This window comes from Pituophis catenifer, unplaced genomic scaffold (genome assembly GCF_029215685.1).
Source record: "Pituophis catenifer annectens isolate HBS135680 unplaced genomic scaffold, rPitCat1.0.hap2 SCAF_13, whole genome shotgun sequence".
Taxonomy (NCBI): Eukaryota; Metazoa; Chordata; class Lepidosauria; order Squamata; family Colubridae; genus Pituophis; species Pituophis catenifer.
The window spans coordinates 20,322,723-20,340,727 of record NW_027256893.1 but is presented as its reverse complement, the minus strand read 5'-3'; the positions used below and the strand labels follow the sequence as shown (position 1 = coordinate 20,340,727).

At 48.6% G+C, this 18,005-nt stretch overlaps 1 protein-coding gene across 1 annotated transcript in view; it reads right to left on the bottom strand.

The window, feature by feature from the left end:
- NKD1 (NKD inhibitor of WNT signaling pathway 1) overlaps positions 1–15,076 on the bottom strand; it is a 77,102-nt gene extending 62,026 nt beyond the window's left edge. Inside the window, exons 1-3 of the mRNA XM_070952893.1 lie at positions 14,995–15,076; positions 14,659–14,691; positions 14,165–14,316 (exon numbers count right to left, since the gene is read on the bottom strand). Coding sequence (XP_070808994.1) covers positions 14,165–14,316; positions 14,659–14,691; positions 14,995–15,019 — 210 coding nt within the window. The 5' untranslated portion in view covers positions 15,020–15,076. The remainder of the gene's footprint in view (positions 1–14,164; positions 14,317–14,658; positions 14,692–14,994) is intronic.
- Between the last annotated feature and the right edge of the window lie 2,929 nt (positions 15,077–18,005).

Genomic DNA, 18,005 nt, shown 5'->3' with positions numbered 1-18,005 from the left:
GGGGATTGGAATAGATGACCTACAAGTAGTGGTGAAATCCAATTTTTTTTACTACCAGTTCTGTGGACGTGGTTTGGTGGGCATGGTGCGGCTTGGTGGGCGTGGCAGGGAAAGGATACCACAAAATCTCCATTCCCTCCCCACTCTGGGACCAGCCAGAGGTAGCATTTGCCGGTTCTCCAAACTTCTCAAAATTTCCGCTACCGGTTCTCCAGAACTTGTCAGAACCTGCTGGATTTCACCCACCTACAAGATCCCTTCCAACTCTGTTAATCTTTATCTATCTGTATCTGTATCCTCCTCCTCCTCCCTTCCTCCCTCCCGGCAGATATGAAAAGCAGAAGACGGTGTGCAAGTTTTCCTCCACCGAACACACATCACCCAGCAGATGAAAGCATATCCGTAGCATCTCCCCCGGTCCCATTTCTCCTGCAGGATGGCCCTTTGTTCTCTCTCTTTCCTCCCAAGCTGATCGTGGCAATCCGTACCTCACGGCGTGCGCAGCATCACCCGGAGATCAAACACCGGAGCATGAGTTTTCCTCCCACAGATCTTGAAATCACAGAGTTAGGCTTTAATGGGAACCTCCGTGCGCCCTAATCCTCCCAAGCCGGTGGTGCAGAGATGCTCAGAAACACATTATGCTCTGGCAGAACCACCATAGCTCAAACACAAACTCTCTTGGACCGATCAGACACAGGCACACAGAGAGAGAGAGAGAAAGAGAGAGAGAGAGAGACCAGTGGCAATATCCTCAGAGCCAACACGGGGTCAGGTTGTGGAGAAAACCTGGTTAGCCCAAGACAGGAAATCTAACCACCTGGGATATAGGCAGTCCTTGGCATAAAACAGTTCATTTAGTGACCGAAGTTACAACGGCACTCGAAAAAAGTGACTTATGACCGTTTAGTGATATGTCTAGTGAAGAGAAGGACCAGGGGAGACAGGATAGCCGTGTTCCAATATTTGAGGGGCTGCCACAGAGAGGAGGGGGTCAAGCTATTTTCCAACCCAACCCTTGTGATTTATAAACCCCAGGGTAGAGTTGAGTCCCAGAGTTAGAAGTCATGATACTGGGAAACTTTCGATCCTGGGTTTTGTCGTACAAACTCTGCATGCTTTCAAGGAACTGGGATTTCACATATGTTCCAGGTCTAGAGAATTTCCCCATGGGAAATTTTCCCCCTTTCTCCAAAATATATGAATAACCGTTACAGGAACTGGACACGGCTAGCTTAGTTAAGTTGGTTATAAACTGTCTCTGATCCCTCCAGGTGAGGACAGGGTGCCGAAAGGCATCAAACGGAATTCATTTCCAAACTTGCTGTAAATGTTTTCATCAACGGACGGGGGTCTCTTTAGAATTGGTAAGGTCAGAGGACCCCCCCTCCTTCTTTTTTTTTAAGGCTGGCGCCTTCGCAGGTCATGCACCATTGAAGGATGCGAACAGACGAAGCATTTCATTTCCCAGTGAAATTCCGGACATCCAAGGAAATGTCTCCCCCCTCCCTTGGTCAGCATTGCCTAGAAGCTAGTGAGAAATCTACACACTTCCTAAAAAAGGATGAGATGGAGCCAGAAGCAAAATAAAATCCGAGCCTGCCACTTCCCAAAAGGCCCATTTCCTGCTCTGCTTTCTAGCCTCTGTTCACCTTAAAGCAAAAAACAAAAGGCCTTTTTTTTTTAATTTACCACCATGAGGACTAAAACCTTATTTTTTGTTTTAAAGTAAAGGATACAGAATTCCAGGGCAATTTTTTCCAGCGGCCGCACAAGACACTAGGTCCCCACTTGCTTCATTCTGAGCAAACGGGACGGCTCTTCTGATGTAGTGTTTCCCGAAGCTCGGCCACTTAAAAGATGCGTGAACATCAACTCCCAGAATTCCTCAGCCTGCATGCACACTGGGGGATTCTGGGAGTTGAAGTCCAGACATCTTTAAGTGTGGCCAAACACGGAAAACACTACTCTGATGCATCCCTTAAACCTGTGATGGCGAACCTATGCCACGCGTGCCGGAAGTGGCACGCAGAGCCATCTCTCCAGGCACGCCAGCCGTTGCCCATTGCTCTTCCGGATTCCAGCGTGCACATGTGCTCTGGCCAGCTGGTCTTCATGCATACATGCACACCAGAAACCGGAAGCCCAGGTGACCGGCACGCATGTGCACACCGGAAGCCAGAAGCTCAGCTGCTCTTCCGATTTCTGGTACTCGTGTGTGCACGCCAGGGAGCTGCTCTTCCGGTTTCTGACGCTCCCCCCCCCCCGCATGCGTACGCTCCCGTTTCAGCACTCAGTGCCAAAAAGGTTCACAAACACTGCCTTAAACTCCAAATAGCCATCGTGATAAAGACACAACGATAAAGAAAGCTTTTGGAAGGCAGCACAACCATCAAGTTTAACAAACAAACAAAAATCACATCCAGGGCTCTGTAAACTCCTGAAAATACCTGCCGCAGGTAAAAAGTAAGGCTGCATGTGCTTCCTACTTTTTAGCACATTTAGTCCTGGAATTCTCTTGGCCAATCAGAGTTGGAGGAAGTTGGCAGGCTTTCCTAGCGGTGACATCAAACCAGGGGTGAAATATTCCCAGTTCAGTCCAGATCATCCGATCCGGTAGCGATAGCGGCGGGCGGTTCAGAGAACTGGTAACAAAAATCCTTTTAAAATGCTTTTAAAAGTAAAAAAAAAAGTTGGCCACACCCACCGTCACATTACCCCCACCAAGCCATGCCCACAGAACTGTTAGTAACAAATTTTACATTTCACCACTGCGTCAAAGCCTTCCATTTGACTTTTGCAAGCGAGGTAGAGCAAAAATAATGGCATTCGTTAACGTGATGGAAAAAGCGGAGTTACCACCTTGGTGGAATCTGGGCCAAAGTAAATCAGGCAGAGGAGAAATTAAGTCCCGCCTTAGTTGCAAGAATGGACGGACAGACAGCCTGGCGTGGATGAGAACTTTCATCATCCTTTGCTCCTGGAAATATGCTGGCTGCAGGACTGGCGAGGACTGGCATTCAAATCATCTGTAGGGCATCACGGTTTATCGACTGCCGCATGATCAGGGGAAGCGATCATGCGTGTTTCAATATGTTTAAGAGCCGAGCTGGTGCAGTGGTTAGAATGCAGTACTGCAGGCTACTTCTGCTGACTCCCGGCTGCCTGCAGTTCGGCAGTTCGAATCTCACCAGCCTCAAGGTTGACTCAGCCTTCCGTCCTTCTGAGGTGGGTAAAACGAGGACCCAGATTGTTGGGGTGGGGGGCAATAGGCTGACTCTGTAAACCGTTTAGAGAGGGCTTTAAAGCACTGTGAAGCGGTATATAAATCTAAGGGCTACTGCTAGTCCATCGTTCCTTCCTTCCTTCCTTCCTTCCTTCCTTCCTTCCCTTCCTTTCCCTTCCTTCCTTTCCCTTCTTTCCTTTCTTCCTTCCTTCCTTCCCTTCCTTCCTTTGCCTTCCTTCTCTTTCTTTCCTTCCTTCCTTCCCTTTCTTTCCTTTCTTCCGTCCCTCCTTCCTTCTGTTAGAATGCAGTATTGCAGGCTAGTTTTCTGACTGCCAGGAGTTCAATACTGACCAGCTGAAGGTTGACTCAGCCTTCCATCCTTCCAAGGTGGGTAAAATGAGGAAGGGAAAATTGTTGGGGGCAATAGGCTGACTCTGTAAACCGCTTAGAGAGGGCTGTAAAGCACTGTGAAGCAGTATATAAATCTAAGGGCTACTGCTAGTCCTTCCTTCCTTCCTTCCTTCCTTCCTTCCTTCCTTCCTTCCTTCCTTCCTTCCTTCCTTCCTTCCGTTAGAATGCAGTATTGCAGGCTAGTTCTCCGACTGCCAGGAGTTCAATCCTGACTGGCTGAAGGTTGACTCAGCCTTCCATCCTTCTGAGATGGGTCAAATGAGGACCCAAATTTTTTGGGGGGGCAATAGGCTGACACTGTAAACCGCTTATTGTGAAGCGGTATATAAGTCTAAGGGCTATTGCGATGTTTAGCCAATGGTGCATGATCCACCCCATCATCGTGAAAGCAGCTTACAGAGGTTTGGGACCAGTATCTAGCCACTTAGGCAGTTCATATGAACTCACGAGTCCAGTCTGCCCTTCTCCTGCTCGGTGGGCAGGGACAAAATGGGCCCACGAGGGGGAAGAAGTAATCATTTTTAAAAACTAGAAATAATTCAAGGCAATGAATATATCCAATACGCCTTCTTCCTATTTTCCCCTAACAACAGGTGGGTTAGGCTGAGAGAGATGGATTGGCTGAAAGTCACCCAGCTGGTTTTTGTGCCTAAAAAGGGACTAGAACTCCCCATCTCCTAGTGGCTGGCCCAAAGTCACCCAATTGGCATTCGTGCCTAAAAAGGACTACAATTCCACATCTCCTAGTGGCTGGCCCAAAGTCACCCAGCTGGCTTTCGTGCCTAGGAAGGGACTAGAACTTCCCATCTCCTAGTGGCTGGCTCAAAGTCACCCAGCTGGTTTTCATGCCTAAGAAGGGGCTAGAACTCCCTATCTCCTAGTGGCTGGCTCAAAGTCACCCAGCTGGCTTTCGTGCCCAGGAAGGAACTAGCATTCCCCATCTCCTACAAGAAGTCACGGTCTCCTACTTTCTAAGGCTGCTGTCTTTTAACCACTCTCCCTAGCAAAAGCGACCCCCCGATGGACTAGCAACTTGAGCCCCAGAGTCTCATCCCTGCCAGGGAGCGATCCAGAGCTTGCTTTTCCCAGTCTCTCTTCGTTTTCAAGGCCTCCTGCTTCACGAGAACCAGGAAAAGGCAAAGCCCCAGGCTTCCGCAGCAGGAACCCGTCTCGTTTGCCAGCGCCTTGAAAGAAAGAAAATAAACCACCCAGGCCAAAAAGAAAAAAGAAAGGAAGAAAAAAAATCTCTACCAGCCACCCCCCCCACACACACCCTCCCTCCGAACATCTGCAGTTTACTTTTCAACCCGGTTTTGAAGCACACTTGCAGGAAACCTAAGCCGTGCCCTTTTCCAAGATTTCTATAAAGGCCAGTGGCTAGACTGGCAGGAGGTGGCCCCGGCGAATGCTCTGTTTTGTTTTAAAAGATCATCGCCGCATGGGTGTTTCTCATCTTCTGAAGCCAGCATCAGCCCCTTACAAAGTTTTAATACTCCAGCGGGGCCCCGGCTTCTCTCTTTTCCCCTCTCCCCCCCTCCTCCCCTTCCTCCCCCTCCGTTTCCGAAGCCAAGTTCAAAGAAAGCCATAAAAAACCATCCTAAGATCTCTGGGAAGGCAAAAGAGGAGGCTATAAAAACACCACCTATTTCAGCAGCTCTGGGCTCTCCAACGGTGGCGGTGGCAGCAGAAGCTTAGACAAAGGCAGCTTTTCCGCGAATCAAACTTGAGAGTAAACGCCTGCACAGCACTTCTTTCTCATCCTCTCGGGTTGCTGAAGAAGCAAATTTTAGGATGAGGCTTTAAGCCATCGGAGGTGCTTCGCTCTCGCCAGCGTCGCCGTTCCTCCGTTTTGCCCTCTTGAAAACAGGAAAATCCCATTTTCGGCCAGACACACTCACTCTCAGGCACGAAGATGAGATTTGAAACATGAAACGAAGCCACGGATCTTTTTCTAAAGTATGGACTCCTCGACAAACCGTTTTGATTTCCAGAATTTTTTGTTATTTTTTTTTAAGAGAGAGAGAGAGAGAGAGGAAGGCTGTTTTAATTTTGAAGGGGGAGAATTATGATATTTGAGCTCCGTCGTTATGTCCAAGATCATTTTTATCTTGGTTTATTAGGAATATATTTTCCCCCCTTTGATGTGACTCTCTTAAATTGGAAAGGGAGTGAAAGAGAAACTGTTTCCCTATGATTATCATTAAGTGTTATGATTCTTGACCAACGTATCTTTTCTTTTTCTTTTCTTTACACCGAGAGTGTATGCACCAAAGTGTATGCACCAAAGTCAAATTCCTTGTGTTGTTCAATCACACTTGGCCAATAAAGAATTCTATTCTATTCTATTCTATTCTATTCTATTCTATTCTATTCTATTCTATTCTATTCTATTCTATTCTATTCTATTCTATTCTATTTTCCAATATTCCAATATTCCAATATTCCAATATTCCATTCCATTCCATTCTATTCTATTCAGAATCCTATTCAGAATCCTATTCTACTCTACTCTGCTCTATTCAATTCTATATTCCAATATTCTATTCTATTCTAAATGAGTGAGCGCAGCTATATAAACCATGGTTTACTGAGTATATCACTCTTGCTAGAATTTACCCAATACAATCAAATGACAAATAACCCCAAATGTAGGCATGAGATCCATCCAGCCATCTCATTTAGCTTTGTGTACACGAATGGGCGCAATATACAGATTTTTCCCTAGCCCCCCCCCTTTTTTTCCCTAAGCTGATGGATGGAAACTAATCAAGGAGAGAACCAACTTAGAACTCAATGAGATATGAGATATAAGAAGATGTTGGATAACCGTTTGTCTGAAGTGGTATAGAGTTTCCTGCCTAAGCAGGAGGTTGGACTAGAAGACCTCCAAGGTCCCTTCCGTCTCTGTTATTCTACAGTTCTGATTCTTCAGTCTTTGGCCCTTGCATATGTCTGTCTCTAGTCATGTTCCAAATATCCCTTCTTATCAGTTTTTTTACACCCCCAAATGCTCCTAAACTTAGCCAACCTTACCTGAACTCTATATAGGATTGGAGATGCTTAACGCCTGGATAGTAAACCATCAATAATATCAGAGTTAGAGGCCAATTAGGACATTGAAATGACTTCCTAAACCATGTTTCTCAATCTTGGTGACTTTAGTAGGGGTGCACTGCTGGGGGTTCGTAGGGGTTCGGGAAAACCTCTAGCTAAGATTCGGTGCAGTTCAGAGAACCCCCAAATCCCACTCCTGACTGGCCACGCCCACCCAACCCTGCCCCTCCCAGGAGTCCCCACAGAGCCATTTTGGATGCAGGTAAGTGCAGAGTGCAAAATTGTGGTGCAGGAGGCAGACTAGGCCACGCCCACCATGGCCACGCCCATCCAGCAACCGGGCAGACAACCCTTTACTAAAATTTTTGAATTAGTAAAGTCCACCCCTGGACTTTAGGATGGGTGAACTTCAATTCCCAATTTTCCTGGCTGGGGCATTCTGAGAGTTGTAGGCTATTCAACTTGCAGTTACCAAATTAACTAAATTAAAGGAGTATTAACCTACTTCCACATACCGGCCAAGAAAGTTACATAAATGTGGATTGTGAAGTCACCAGGAATTCAGTCCAATTCAAAGGGAACATTCCCTTTATTTTGCCTTTCTGACTCACCCATAATCAATCTCAATTATTACTGTTTACAGTCTCTGCTCACAAGCATCTCATTCTCTTTTGGAAGTAGAGAGTAAACACAAGAGCCATTCTCGTAGGCGTGCCAAGATCCCAATTATACAAGCAGCCCCATCAGATAGGAACAATCCAGAAAACACAAACAAACCCAAATAAACACAAACGACCATCATCTCTTCTTAAGCAGCTCCATCAGGTGCCTCTTTAAACTCAACTCTGCGAAATTTTGCAACACAGCTCACTCCTGGCGACAACTGAAACCTCCAGCTCAAAAAAATTGCACAGAGACGCTCGGTGCTTTCTACAGAGTTATGGTTTGTAATCACGCTGAACTATCCTGTGAGAATAATTGCCACGGAATCCAGCTTTCTGTTGGGTTATTGGGCAATTCAGTTAATACCATCCCCACAGTATGACTGAAATTTCAAACACCAGAAAAGGCAATTGAACAATAAACTTAACCCATATTTCCGTTTCCCGACTTCCAGTGGGCCCAGAAGGCCCGAAAATCAGCTGGCTAGTGCACGCATGCACACTGGAGCTGAGCTAGGGCAAAGCTCGGTGCCCACTGATATGGCTCCCCGTGCCACCTGTGACATGCGTGCCATAGGTTTGCCATCACGGTTATATACCATTTCATCAAGATATGGCAAGTCCCTAATTTATGAACGGCTCAAGCCAGAGATGACCACAGAGATTTCTCTAGCTCGCTGGAGTCATCCTGCTACACCACAGTGGCAGTGGTTTCCCATCATGACGAAGGAACCGTGTTACAAAATCAAAACGCATGATTTATTTGCTCACCAGGGCTGCTTAGGGAAATTCGAGATAGTGAATTAAATTATACATTCTCAACATGGAACGTCTACTAACGTGAAGGCTGGGTTCGCTCAACAAGTTTAGCAAGTCCATAAAGTCCTAACATCTCCATTAACACCATGTTGAGCTTGATTAGAATTAATCTCGGTTTGGTATTGTTTTTTAAGCTTATCACCTCTGTGAAAACTCAGCCTATTTAGTGTGTTGCACTAATCATGGATGAGGAAAAACAGGAGGGTGGAAATGTCTCTGGAGATTCTCAATCATCCAGCTCCGTGGTTGACTCAAAGGTGCTTTTTCAAAAGGCAGCTGGACTTTTGTTTTTTCCATGAAGACATTTTGCTTCTCATCTAAGAAGCTTCTTCAGTTCTGCTGCATAGGTAAATGTCTATGGGGATTCTCAATCATCCAGGTCAGCAGGGGTGGGTTCTAATTTTTTTTACTACCGGTTCTGTGGGCGTGGCTTAGTTTATGGGCGTGGCTTGATGGTCATGTGACAATTCTTTAGGATTTAGCAGAAGTACTGGTCTACCAGGCTTTTAACTGCTTGCAGAGGCACCGGTCTACCCATTTGTTTTTGCAGGCACCGGTCTACTCATTTGTTTTTAGGGGCACCGGTCTACTCATTTGTTTTAAGAGGCACCGGTCTACCCATTTATTTTTGCAGGCACCAGTCTACTCATTTGTTTTTGGAGGCACCGGTCTACCACCACACTGCCTTTTAACACTGATCAGCTGTAGGGCGGCCCTTTGAAGTCCCCCGGCAAGAGTTTAAACAGTTTTTTTTCCTTCTAGCTGATCAGCTGGGACTCGGGAGGCAGCAATAGATTGGGGGTGGGGCCAAACAAAAGGTAAGAATAACGCGAGGGGGCGGCGGGAGGGCAGAACTGGTTCGGTGATGTCATATCGTCACCGCTACTGGTTCGGCAGAACCGGGCCGAACCGGGAGGAACCCACCACTGCAGGTCAGGTGTCCCTAAACTTGTCAGCTTTAAGACTTGTGGATTTCAATTCCCAGAATTCTGAGAGTTGAAGTCCACAAGTCTTAAAGCTGCCAAGTTTGGGGACCTCTTATCCAAGTCATGGTTGTCTCAAAGAGGCTTTTTCAAAAGGCAACTGGACTTTCTTCATGGTTGTTTTTCCTTTACCTCTTCAGTTCTTGGATGAGAAGCGAAACGCTTTCAAGAAAAAATATCAAGAAAGGAGAGCTGCCTTTTGAAAAAAGCACCTTTGGGGAGGGGGCAGTTGGGTGTAATAACTAGGAGACTGTGAATTCTAGTCCTGCCTAATGCACAAAGCCAGTTGGGTGACCTTGGGCCAGTCACTTAGTGTCAGCTCTAGATAGCTTCCTCAAGGTAAAGGTTCCCCTCGCACATATGTGCTAGTCGTTCCCAACTCTAGGGGGCGGTGCTCATCTCCATTTCAAAGCCAAAGAGCCAGCGCTGTCTGAAGACATCTCCGTGGTCATGTGGCCAGCATGACTCAACGCCAAAGGCGCACGCAACGCTGTTCCCTTCCCACCAAAGGTGGTCCCTATTTTTCTACTTGCATTTTTTACGTGCTTTTGAACTGCTAGGTTGGCAGAAGCTGAGACAAGTCACGGGAGCTCACCCTGTTACGCAGCCCTAGGGATTCGAACCGCTGAACTGCTGACCTTTCGCTCGACAAGCTCAGCGTCTTAGCCACTGAGCCACCACGTCCCTTTCTAGGTAGCTAAGAGAATGGCAAACCATTTCTGAAAAACCTTGCCAGACAGTCACGGGGAACTAGTCTAGGTAGCTGCCAGGAGTGACCACTGACTTGACGGCACACGCAAATGCACACTCACACATACACACAAAATCATTGGATTAATTGTCTATGGAGAATCTCAGTTATCCAAGTCATAATTGTCCAACCATGGTGTTTTTTTCAAGCGGCAACTGGACTTTGTTGGTTTTTTCTTTGCAGACATTTCGCTTCTCATCCCATTCCTCAATTCTGAACTGAAGAAGCTTCTCGGATGAGAAGCGAAACGTCTGAACTGAAGAAGCTTCTCGGATGAGAAGCGAAAGGTCTTCAAAGGAAACCAAGAAAGTACAGTTGAACTCTTGAAAAAAAAAAAGCACTTTTGGGACATGGAATTAATTTACTAACCACCTTGAAGAGAGTTATGGAAGCCAGTCACTGACTCCTCCTATGAAATATATGGTCCACCATCAAGATGAAGCTTCTGAGAACAGAAACGAAAGGAAGCCTCGGAAATTTTGAAAGCTAAATCCTAATCAAGGATTATTCGGATAAACTCATGGTGTGGCTTAGGAAGGAACAGTCCTTCCCGGTAAGCATAAAACGATGCACAATAATTGGATGATTACCAGTGGAGTCTAAAGGCATATGCAAAAATATCTACCCGGATCCAACCCAACGTCTTAAAACTACTAAGCCACACTGCCTCTTCCGTAAACAATCCGCAACTGAATAGTCTGGCAAAGAACCAAACTTCCACACTGTCTGAATGAAAGTGACAGCTCTGCAATTTTGCATATGTTGCAGAAGAGCTCCTAGTATCTTTAAAGTTATCAAAGAATATATATGTGTGTGTGTGTGCGTGCATGTGTGTGTATGTATGTATGTATGTATGTACGTATGTATGTATGTATTTCTCTTTAGCCAGGTTCTTCCTACGTAAACCAAGATTTTTCTGCAGCCCTAGTTCAGTGAAATCCCAATCCACTAGTTTCTAGGCTTTTTTTCTCCAGCAGCCAGCAAGCTCCCTACTGCCCATTGGGAGACTAAGGAGACTAAGATAGATCTATTTTGGACTTATAAGCCCTCATCAGTTAGCCACACCTTCATCCCATGTATCCTCCCTGTAAAGATACTGTATATTGCATGCCCCTGATGACATCAGCACCATATAAATGAAGCCATCTGCATAATTTGCCTCATTTGCATGATGACATCACAAGGCAAGGAATTCTCACTACTCTTCCCCCACCCTCCTTAAGCAAGAGACTCATGTGGGCATATGCTTTATTTAAATTTCAAATGCCAAGGGAATCTTTTATGCAGGGCCACAGGGGTGTGCTGAGCTGAGTGTTAGTAGGAGCTGTCTCCAGATGACCAGAAAGCTTGGGGTAACATGGTTTCCAGCTGCAAATAATAAATATCAGCTTTTTAAAAAAAAAACAGACATAAAGCCAAGAAACTTTGAGGGACATCTCTGAAGCTGCTTCAAAATCCTCAGTTTGTCATGTGTGCAGACATTTGGGGGCGTGGGGGTGGAGGGAGAATAAAGCCCCACCCTCCTCTGTGTCTCAGTCAGGGACAAGACCAAATTATAACCCTTCAATTATCAGGTTACAAACAAAACATTATTTTCCCTCCGCCAAAATCCAGCAGACTCTCTTAAAAGCATACGCACGAAAACCTTACAGCAAGGGTGGGAAATATGGAGCCCTCCAGATGTTTATGAACTTCAATTCCCAAAGGTCCCAGGCAAAACGCCTATCAAAAAAAAAAAAGGATGACAGAAACTCGAGTTTGGCAACATCTGGATGGCAACCGCTTCTCCAATCTTGACAGGAGTCCAAGGGTGCCTCCAATTTTTATTTTTTTTAAAAAAATCCTTTCTTCTCTTCTCTAACTCTCTTGGAAAGTGGGGAGGGAGGGGGGGAAAGCCAAGTAAATTCCAGATGTTCAGGAAAACACATTGGATATTTTTTTTTGCAAATTGGGAAGAGAGCAATTCAAACAAATACCTGCCTGATCACGAGGTTGTATTTTCACTGCACATTTTGGCATGTTTACTCACGAAGTAATCCGGCTGCAAAGCACTCTGCAAACTTCTAGTACGATCAAAGCAAGGAACTTAAAACTTATTGCAAGCCTAACTACTTCAGTTTTGTAGGCAAACGGCAATTTTTGGCACTGTTGTGATAACCGTCCTACTACCCCAGCCTTCCCCAACGTGATATCCACTGTTGGGTAGGGTTAAGCTCCTGTCATCCTCAGCCAGCATGTCACTGGAAATGATGGGAAACCGTATCCAGCATAGTCCTCAACTTACAGCAATTCATTTAGTGACCGTTCAAAGTTACGACACCGAAATGACCGACGACCATTTTTCACACTTACGACCACTGTAGCAGCATCCCCTTAGGTCGCGTGATCCAAAATTCAGACAGCCTGGTAACCGATTCATATTTATGATGGTTGCCACGTCCTGGAGATCCCCTTTGGCAGCCTTCTGACAAGCAAAGTCCAGGGAGAAGCCAGATTCACTAACTTTAACAATCGCAAGGATTCGCTTAAAACCACCGTGGCAAGATGTCGTAAAAATGGAGCAAAACTCACTTAACGCCCGCCTCACTCAACAACAGGGTTCAATTGAGATTGTAAGTGGAGGACCACTTCTATTGGTGAACCTAACAGAGGACAGAATCTAAAAAAGAGGAGGCTAAAGGCTCCTGGAAAAGAAAGGATGCCTCAACTGGGGGCTGCATTCACAAGCCACGATTAGTTCAGCGTTGTGGGTTCAACCACTGGCTGCCCTCGTTCATGGGAACTCAGCCTTCAACAAGGTTTAGAAGCCATCATTGTTTCAATCGCACTGCACACCGAGGCCAAGCAAGCAAATCAAGACTAAGCGGATCCATGAGTGATTCAGAGCAACATCTGGAAGAGGAGAGATCTTTCCATTCCCCTTTGCAGGGGCCCATCAAGAAGTCCCGGCCAAAGAAGACGACGGAACTGGCCACCTCCAAACACCCTCGGAAGGTTCCAGAGCCTTTGAGCAGCCAAGCCACAAGGGAGGGACCGAAGGGGGCATATCCACCAAGCCACAACAGGGGGGAAAAAACATGGAAGCCCTCCAGATGCCTTCTAACCTGATCTCCTGTACCAGGGACCTTATTCTCTGGGACTAGGGGAATTGAATTCAAAAACCTAGGAAAGGCATTTAGGCAACCACTGGGTTGAGAATGTTAACAAGGAGCAGCAGCTCATAGGAAACCATCTTCCCCTGTCTAGGATGATGGGAGTTGTAGTTCCCATCAGGGGAAGGTACCGAACTTAAATAAGGAGCAGCAGCTCATAGGAAACCATCTTCCCCTGTCTAGGATGATGGGAGTTGTAGTTCCCATCAGGGGAAGGTACCGAACTTAAATAAGGAGCAGCAGCTCATAGGAAACCATCTTCCTCTGTCTAGGATGATGGGAGTTATAGTTCCCATCAGGGGAGGGTACCAAATTTAAATAAGGAGCAGCAGCTCATAGGAAACCATCTTCCCCTGTCTAGGATGATGGGAGTTGTAGTTCCCATCAAGGGAAGGTACCAAACTTAAATAAGGAGCAGCAGCTCATAGGAAATCATTTTCCTCTGTCCAGGATGATGGGAGTTGTAGTTCCCATCAAGGGAAGGTACCAAACTTAAATAAGGAGCAGCAGCTCATAGGAAATCATTTTCCTCTGTCCAGGATGATGGGAGTTGTAGTTCCCATCATGGGAAGGTACCAAACTTTAATAAGGAGCAACAGCTCATAGGAAATCATTTTCCTCTGTCTAGGATGATGGGAGTTGTAGTTCCCATGGTGGGAGGGTACCAGAGTAGGAGAAAGGCCAGAAAGAATCACTGGAAGCAGCTGAGGCTACAAACAGGATGGGCACCAGTTAAGATGTAACTCCCACTCCGGGGAAGCCCAGCAACAGTAATGCGGATTCTGGCATGTGTCCCCCCACCCCAATTCAGGGACCCTCCCTCTGCCTCCCACATTCAGAAAGAGCCAGGAGCCCCGCAGGCTAAAGCACTTTTTGGCCCAACCCCCCTAGGTATCCTACACCCTCCCCCCCAAAAAAAGGAAGGGGGAGAGAAAAAAGCGCCCCCTCTTTTCTTCCCAACGCGCCCTTAAAAGACGACCCGGTCGAGCCATTTGCAAGCGGGCGCCCGCGAGCGTTCGCAAGCGACGAAGGGGTCCCGTCCCCTTCTCTCCCCGAGCCCGGATGGAGCGGCCGAAGGAGAGCCGGGGGGAAACGGCGAGACTCACCCTGGGGCCGGAACATTTGCCAAACGCCCGGTGGGGGCAGTCTTGCGGGATTCCCAAGCCGCCGTCGCCGTCGCCCCCGGAGCTTTTGGGGTTCACCGGCCATTCCTCCAGCCCTTTCCGCGCCAGCGAGGCGTTCACGGCGAAGCTATCACCTGGAGGAGCAGAGCAAACCCGGGGTGGGGGGGAGAGAAGTGGGCGGGGGTGCCCCTTTTCCTCCCTTGCCCCCCCCTTCCCACTTTAAGCGTCCCCCCACCGCCCCGCAGCCTCCTCCTCCTCCTCCATGGGAGTGGGGGGGGGGGTGTGTGGAAACAGCAGCAGCCCCGGGACCGGCCACCCACTCGGGAAAGCGGCGTGCAAACTTTTCCTTTCCCCCTTCACAGCAACCACTTGGGGGGGGGGGGACGCGCTCCCAGCCCCTGGCCGGGAAAAGTTGGGGAGGGTCCGAAATCAGGAGGAGAGAGAGAGAGAGACCCCTCCCAACCAGCCCCTCTTACCTTCGGGGTTCTCTCGAGGTTTGCAAGCAGCAGCTAGCGGAGATCCAGCGGGAGGAGGGGGGGGGACAAAAAGCAGAGAGAGAGAGAGGCGGGTTACAAGAGCCCCCCAAAAAAGGGGGAAAAAATGATGGTTAGAGGTCCCAATCGTGGCTTAAGCTTCTCCAGGGCTTCTTCAGCGCCCCCCCACCCTCCGCAGCCCCATATCTCCCCAGCGGCCCCCCCCCAAAAAAAAATCCGGCCATGGGACCCCCCCCCCTTTTTCCACCCAGCCACCCCGCGCCGCCTGCCCCCCCCCCCCCCTTCCTTTCCCCGCCGCAACTTTGCAACTCAACTCACCGTGCTTGGAGTGAAGTTTCCCCATCGCTTTGCCCGGCTCTGCGCCCGCGATGGCATTGGAGAGCCTTACGGCCGGCGCTGGTTGTGTTGGGGGGGGGGGGGTCCCGCCTTCTACGCTCCCTCCGCCCCGGCGATTTGGGGGAAGGGGGGGTCCCCTAAGTCAGGCAGCCGGGAAGCTGGCTCCGAGTCCCGGTTGCAGCTAGCGAGGCGGCTCCTTCTGCTGCTTCTTCTCCTCCTCCTCCTCCTTCAATCTTGCCCCGTTTTTAGCAATCCACGTGCTTCCTTCCTCGCCCTCCGGGGCTTTACTCGCGAGGAGCAAGGGGCGAGAAGGCGAAGGGGCGAGCGGGAGCAGCACGGAGACCGGAGCGCTCGGGCGGCGGCAGCAGCTGCGCGTCTGTATCTCTCTCTCTCTCTCTCTTCTTTCTATTCCTCTCTCCCTCTCTCTCTCCTGCTATTCGACACTCTCTCTTCTTTCCCCCTCTCTCTCTCTCTCTCTCTCTCCTGCCACTCGAGTCTGTCTGTCTCTCTCTCTCTTCTTTCTTTCCCTCTGTCCCTCCCTCTCTCCTAACACTCGTCTCTCTCTCTCTCTCTCTCTCCCTTCTTTCTAGTCCTCTCTTCCCCTCTCTCCTGCTACAGTATTCTACTCTCCCTCTCTCTCTCTCTCTCTACACTCGTCTCTTTCTCCCTTCTTTCTATTCCTCTCTCTCTCTCTCTCGCCTGTCTGTCTCTCTCTCTCTTCTTTCTTTCCCTCTGTCCCTCCCTCTCTCCTAACACTCGTCTCTCTCTCTCTCTCCCTTCTTTCTAGTCCTTTCTTCCCCTCTCTCCTGCTACAGTATTCTACTCTCCCTCTCTCTCTACACTCGTCTCTTTCTCCCTTCTTTCTATTCCTCTCTCTCTCGCTCGCCACTCTTCTTTCTATCCCTCTCTCCTTCTCTCTCTCTCTCTCTCGCCACTCTTCTTTCTATCCCTCTCTCCTGCTACTCAAATCTCTCTTTTCTTTCTTTCCCTCTCTCCTTCTCTTTCTCTCCTGCTACTCGAGTCTGTCTCTCTCTCTCTCTCTCCCTCCCTTCGTTCCCCCCCCTCCGGTCTTTTTTTTTTTTTTTCCCCTTCCCCTTCCCAAAGACAGAGGCGGTTACGAAAGACTTTCCTGCACCCACCAGAGGCCGTGATTGACACCTCATGGAGATTAGACCACTTGCAGGCAACCTCTGGATGCCGATTGGAGGCGGGCGGCAACATGAAAGGGCTCTTTTGGAGTCTCCCAAAAAAAAAAAAAAAAAAAAAAGCAGCAGCAGCCACCCGGCCCTCCTGAAATAAAAGGAGCGGCGGCGGCTTTGAGGTATTTCATTTCCAGCCAGGCGCAGGCAGCAGAACCCAGAGCCACGGAGGAAGGAAGGGAGGAAGGCAGCAGGCAGGCAGAGGAGGAGGGAGGCAGGCAGGCAGGCGCGCCAGCTCGCCGCCCGCCCGCCTCCGCTGGAGACGGCGGGGTTTTTTTTCTCCTCCTTTTCGTCTCCTTCTCCCCCCCCCCCTCTGCGAGTGGGGAGCGGGCAAAGGCGCACCCCGGCTTGGAAACTTGCCCCCCCCCCCACTCCCCACTCCCTTCCCCATGCGCGACTTCGAGGACTGAACCCCGACTTGGGAAAGGAATCCTGCGCGTGCGGCCGGTCGTGGGAATGCATTTTTCTCCGCTCTCTTTTGCCCGTGTCGGGCTTCCCTGGCAGGCTTTACCAGATTAACAGAGTGGGAAAGGGACTTTGGAGGTCATCTAGTCCAACCTTCCCGCCCTCAAGCAGGAGACCCTACGGCATTTCTGACAAGAGGGCAGTCCAGTCTCTTCTGGAAAGCTTCCAGTGATGAAGGTCCCACAACTTCCAAATAAGAGAATAATAACAGATTAACCGAGTTGGAAGGGACCTTGGAGGTCATCTAGTCCAACCCTCCTGCCCTCAAGCAGGAGACCCTACGCCATTTCTGACAAGAGGGCAGTCCAGTCTCTTCTGGAAAGCTTCCAGTGATGAAGGTCCCACGACTTCTGAATAAGAGAATAATAAAGGTTTAAGCCTTTGGTAGTACAGTGGTCTAAGACACCCTGTTATTAAGCTGGTTATTAAGACCAGCTGCCTGCAATTACTGCAGGTTCGAATCTCGCCAAGGCTCAAGGTTGACTCAGCTTTCCATCCTCTCTAAGGTAGGTAAATTGAGGACCCAGTTTGTGGGGGCAATAAGCTGACTTTGTATAAATATACAAAAGGATGAAGGCTATTGCTGAGCACATTGTAAGCCGCCCTGAGTCTCCGGAGAAGGGCGTCATATAAATCAAATTAAAACAAAAACAAATAAAACAAACCGAGTTGGAAGGGACCTTGGAGGTCATCTAGTCTAACCCTCCCGCCCACAAGCAGGAGACCCTACGCCATTTCTGACAAGAGGGCAGTCCAGTCTCTTCTGGAAAGCTTCCAGTGATGAAGGTCCCACGACTTCCGAATAAGAGAATAATAACAGATTAACAGAGTTGGAAGGAGATCTTGTAGGTCATCTAATCCAGGGGTCTCCAATTTAGGGCAACTTGAAGACCTGTGGACTTCAACTCCCAGAATTCCTCAGGCAGCTGGCTGAGGAACTCTGGGAGTTGAAGTCCTCAGGTCTTCAAGTTGCCAAGGTTGGAGACCCCTGATCTAGTCCAACCCAACCAACTCCAGCCCGCGCCCAAGCAGGAGACCTTACAGCATTTCTGACAGATGGCAGTCCGGTCTCTTCTGGAAAGTCTCCAGGGAAGAAACTCCCACAACTTCCGAAGGTAACTTCTGTCCCATGGGTTGATTGCTCCTCTGCCTCTCTACTGTCAGCCTCTGGAAGTTCCAGAGTCTGCACATCACTCCCCGATGGCCCTGGCCCCATCTCTGCCTCCGACGCAGAGCCCTCATCCGGGCCTTCCCCAGCCTACAATACATTCGTATTCATCCTTTCTTCTATTTTTCAAATGTCTTGAGGCAGCGAACATCTCCTATTTT